General features: G+C 40.3%; 1 protein-coding gene across 1 annotated transcript; it reads right to left on the bottom strand.

The window, feature by feature from the left end:
• Positions 1–2,314: 2,314 nt before the first annotated feature.
• Positions 2,315–4,303, bottom strand: FLRT2 (fibronectin leucine rich transmembrane protein 2). The gene has a single exon (XM_009978843.2). The coding sequence runs from the start codon at positions 4,301–4,303 to the stop codon at positions 2,315–2,317; it is 1,989 nt and encodes a 662-aa protein (XP_009977145.1).
• Positions 4,304–5,458: the final 1,155 nt, after the last annotated feature.

The raw sequence follows: 5,458 nt of genomic DNA, 5'->3' as shown, positions 1-5,458 counted from the left end.
CAGCCGAAAGACATTAAACAAACAAAACAGAAGTACCAACCTTCTCATCATAATCTTCAGTAAATAGGTCACAGAAAAAAACACTTTGCATAGACATTTGTACCTAGAATTACACATTTTGAAATCATATGGCAGCCTTTTATTCACTAAAATTTCAGTGACTTTACTATTACAGTAGCCACACAGGTTGCCTAAAATACCTGTTATAGCTGGATAAAATAGCAAATATACAGAATATAGAGCGGAATTTCAAAATGTGATTGTAAAAGGTGTTGGGAGGAGGATGCAGTTCTTTACACAATGATTGTACTTTGCCATCAATCATAACTGGCTTCTTTTTGCCATTGCAGAAACTGAGTCTTATCATGTGATTTGCATTCGACAAACTGCACACCCATAGACTGCTGGGTTTCAAGAATGGATTGAGTGAAATGAGCAAAGGAAAGGATTAAAAGCCTCTCTCAACATAAGCAGTCTCATAAAGTGAAAAGTCTAAGCACAGTGAAAGTGCTTTGGCTTTTACTTTATTCCATTTCTAACAACTTCTCTTTGTCCCAAGTTGGTCACTGAAAAAAGTTTTCTCTTTGGTTTCCTACACCCTCAGGAAAGCTTTGACTCTCTTTTTTCTTTGTTGTGAACTTTTTCTTGTCCCCAAGCTCAGGAGAAAGTGAGCCACATTGAAAAACAAACAAACTGAAAGAAAAGAAGAATTGGATTCCACCACTGAGCTGGCAAGAAATCCAGAATTTTCAGCAGTCACGGAGTCAATGGAGTGGTTGGAACATTATATAATTTTGAGAGCAGCATCATTTTAATACAAGCATGATGTTTCGCATAGTGCATGTAAAACTCAAGGACTCAGAAGGTATTCCAGCTAAAGAATTTGAGGGAATAAAAAAGCAAATTCTAAGCCCACCTATGCTTATAAAGCATAGATCATTGTGGAAAATTTCCAAAAGTTTAAGATAAAAGAAGGGCAATTCAGAGGGACAGTGTGTACATGTATTCTCAAAATTCATCAGCTAATCAACTGCTTAGTTAACGTTTGTCTCTGTGTACTTGAATGGGGAAAAAAACCACAAAACAACCAAACCAAACCAAATCAAAACAAAACAAACAAAACCAATGAGGATTTATACATGATTTTCCCTGCTGAACATATTTCAGTTCATAATAGGCCTGGAGGACTTTCCAATAATAAATAATTTTTTTAAAGATCTTATTTTTTTTCTCTGTTTGTTTGTCTTTTGTTTTTCCTACTTCTCCATATGGAGCATGACTCAGACCCCTAAACCAAAGAGGGCTTAAACCATAAAAGTCAATAGTGACTTTTCCATTGGCATCATATTTTGCATCATGTTTTCAACAATTTACACTTTTTGATTCCAAATTCTATTTGAATACTGCAGATCTGGGAGCGCTCAGAATTTCCCTCATTCAGGCTTTACCTGAACATGCTGTGTCAACAAATGCTGCTCTATTAAAGAGAGGTGTAACATAATGACAGCTATCTGTTACATACTGATAACCTTAATCTCCCACTGAGAAGGGTCAGAGAATGCCTAAAGCTTCTTCATCATAATGAAAAGCAGATACAATTTCTATCATAAAAGTATATAGTATTGGGGGATATTTTCAGAGTAGCTTTTGCAAATAGGAATCAGGGTCACTTTGACACTGAGCTCTGTCTAGCTTTCCTATTCCAAGTATACTGAGAGAAAACTGATCAAATAAGAAAGTAGCCTTTTTGGTAGCACTCGGAACTCCAGCTTTCAGTTGGAGGTAGGAAATGCAGAACTGACAAGGGGCAACGGAAATATTTCCAATTGTTTGAAGCTCAACAGCAACTGCCAGGTTCAAGACTGAAAGTTGTACCCATTTTATCTGAATTGGTTTTCCCTGTTCCTAGCGACCCTGTTTTAATATGCACTTATTTTCCTGTACTACAGGACACCTAGAAACTTATCCCTCAGACAGCTTCGACAGCAAAGTGGTTAATGTTTGAAGAATGAGCAATTCTTTCCTTTGCCATGACATTGGGTTCTTATTGTACAACCCTGTACAGTACTTAGCAATATTTTTTAAAGATTTAAAAAGCAAAGAGTTACAAAACCATTTGCAATTAACTTGAAATAGAAAAGATAGCACTTTTTTAAATCCCATTATATAGTACACCGTATAAATTACAGAGTATTCAAATGCATAAATGCATCTGGGTAACATTTATCAAATGTATTTTTTTCATTGTTGTTGGGGGATTACTTTTTCCAGAGTTTTTTCTCTTTGTCCTAAACACCCCCATCTCCTTTCACTATCACGTATGACAGTGCTCCAGGTCTGAGACATTGCTGTTGCAGTATCGCATGTTGTTGGGGATGTGGCAGTCTGTGTAGTTAATGCCCCCATTTGGGGTATAAATGGGCTGCAGTCTGAAATCTCCTTTAAGGAGCTGATCATTATTTAAGGAGACAATCTGGAAGCTGGTTTCCGTCATCTCCAGGATGGAGTTGTCCTTCTTGGTCCCTGCCTCGCAGTAGTCATCTTTCCGACGGCCCCGGTTATATTTCCACTTCTGGGAGGTGTAACGCCCTTTTTTGTGCATGTGCCAGCAAAAAATGCTGAGCAGGACCACGAGGACAAATATCACTGCACCCCCAATCAACCCTGCCAGCAGAAATGGGGAGCCCAGGTTCTGAGAAGTCGTCTGCTCATGGCTGGAGGGGATGTTGCTGCCATTGCTCAAAAAGGAAGCCTTGGTTGTCGCTTCTGAACAGACAGTGTCTTCTCCAGTTCGGTAATTGTTATAGGTATCCAGCGGAACCAAACAAATCCGATAGGTGGATTTGGGCTCCAGATTTACCAAACTTAAGTGTTGCTTCTCACCACTAACTATTCGTTCCTGAACAATTCCTCCTACCAGACTATGGCCCATTTTAACCCATGTGAGTTTATATGCCATCACGGTAAAAAGAGACATCCAGTTAACTTGGATGCAAGTGTCATTCACAAAATGGATGGAGAGTTGAATGCGTTCCGATATAGGAGGTGTCACCCTTTCTCTGTCCTCCCTGTCAGGCACAGTGGGGAGTGTGGCTATGGTGGGAGTGAGAGGATTATATTTGCTACTCGGGGGAGAAACTGATGAGGCGGGAACTAATGTAGTCGGCATGGCTGTTGCTGGGACTGGGGTGATGATAAGTGGCAGGCCAGGGGTGGTGGTGGGGCATGACAACATATTCATATTGAGCTCCCTGACTGCCATACCTCGGACCTGCTCTGGTCCCTGGCACATAAAACCCCGCACATTGATGGAAGTGGGAATAAATTTGAGCCATTCAGTGACCCACTTAATACTGCAGTCACACAACCAGGGATTATTCCTTACAGTGAGTTGTCTCAGGTTGTGGAGATTATCAAACACCCCCTTTACCAACATCCGAAGTTGATTGTTGGAAATATCAAGACGTTCCAGCTTGTGGAGGTTTGAAAAGGCTGTAAGTGGTATATGGGTTATCTGGTTGTCCTGCAAGTAGAGCCTTAGCAGATGTGTACCTGGAAGATCGGGAGGAGGGTAGGTCAGTGAATTCCGCACTATTGAGAATTCCTTGAGCTTGGAGAGGTGGCTGAAGGTGCCTTCAGCTATGCCTTTATTAGTAAGGAGATTGCCATCCACAATCAGACGCTCCAGACTTGTAAGATTCTGGAAGGCCAGGTCTGAAATGACAGCAATTCGGTTTTCATCTACTCGAAGTTCTTGTAAGTCCACCGGAAGGCCCACTGGTACGCTGCTTAAGTGATTCTTGGACAAGAACAGAAGCTTGAGGCTGATGGCTTCCCGGAATGCCCCATCCTCAACACCAACAGTGGAGATGGAGTTGTCGTCCAGGTGCAGCTCTTCCAGCTTCAAAAGCTGAGCAAGGGCAGCCCGAGAAATGGTCTGAATGTTGTTTTCCTGCAGGTGGAGAACTCTGACATTCTTGGGCAAGTTCATAGGGAATTCGTCTAACTGGTTGCCATACAAGTAGACCGTGTGCACAGACTGGACATTGTGCAACTCTGCAGGAAATCCAGCATTATTAATTTGGTTATTATGGAGGTAGAGGACGGTTACACCCTCCGGTATCCCAAGAGGCACTGAGGTCAAGCTTCGCTCATTACAGTAGACAAAGTTTCGGTCACAGCGGCACACTTTTGGGCAGGCCCATGTTTTAGAGACCTGCATGTAGAGCCCCAGGGAAAGGATAAGCCATGATTTCATGAGAACAGCCCAATCTATGGGCCACATTCTAGTCCACGAACCCATTTCTAATTTAAAGAAATAAAGTACCAAAGTGTTAAAGAACTGATAACGATAATAAAGCACAGGTAGTAAAATCTCAGGTCATTAAAATTGGCTTCTATTTGTGTCCAGTGTTCAGGCCTGAGTTAAAGTCCTGGAGGCTAAGTATAAAATAATCCTTTTATAATTGACCTACTTCCTACTTTTGACAAGAAAGCCACAGTCTTATTAGCCAGGGTTACAAAGTTTGTTGCCTTCCTCCATGTGTGCTGAAAGAAACAATAGCTGTGTCTTTTCAGGTGAGCAACAGGTTAATTTAAAGCTACCAAAAGTCGTCTGTGTATGAGTTGCTTGGAGGGATAATATTTCCTTTCACTGAAGACTGTTGGTGTTACACTCAGCTTTCTGAAGTCAGCAAAGTCCTCATATCAGCTATCTGTTGGATCTGGCCTGCCTGTAAAAGAAAAGAAAAGAAAAAGCTGAATATCATGAAATGTCTGATAAGGAAGATCAAGTCCATTGGAAGACTATCCTAAGGCTGTGTTCTTTATGACTTTCTGGAAAAAAAAGGCATTAATATTAAACATTGCTTAATATTACTGTTAAATAGTCTTGAAATAGATTTGATACAAAGTCATTGCAGTGATTGAAGGACTTTCAATGACTTTAGTGAAGGCTAGATCTATCACTTGTGTTTGCATATTGTACCTCCAGTCTTCGTCCTCTCACGGCTGTTTCAAATCCTAAAACTAAAACATTTTACAAACCTAAAACTAAACCATTTAACTGGAAATTTTTGCTCAGGTATGTTTTTTTCTTTTGCAGAACCACTGATTTCAATGAATGCTATTCACTGATGCCTGACAAAGTAGACTCTGGGCCATATTATTTAATCACACTCTGTTTTTTTCATTTCCTACCAGACTCTGGAATGTTCTGCTTCTATTTCTGTAATGTCATTATGTATATTCTCTGGCTTAATGCACACTGACAGATTATTGCACCTCACTACAGTGAATTAGCTACTTATGAGGAGAGTCTTTTAAATAAGTATGGTAATCCACAAATACAAAATACCCTGCTCTAAGGCATATATTTGCTAAAACTATCATCTTGATATTGTTTCTGATGTGAACTGTGCTGACAACAGACTTCAGAATTAGCTTTCCACTAAATGAA

The sequence above is a fragment of the Tauraco erythrolophus genome, chromosome 6 (assembly GCF_009769465.1).
Source record: "Tauraco erythrolophus isolate bTauEry1 chromosome 6, bTauEry1.pri, whole genome shotgun sequence".
Classification (NCBI taxonomy): Eukaryota; Metazoa; Chordata; class Aves; order Musophagiformes; family Musophagidae; genus Tauraco; species Tauraco erythrolophus.
Note: the sequence above shows the minus strand (reverse complement) of the source record. Positions and strands in the feature narration are given on the sequence as shown.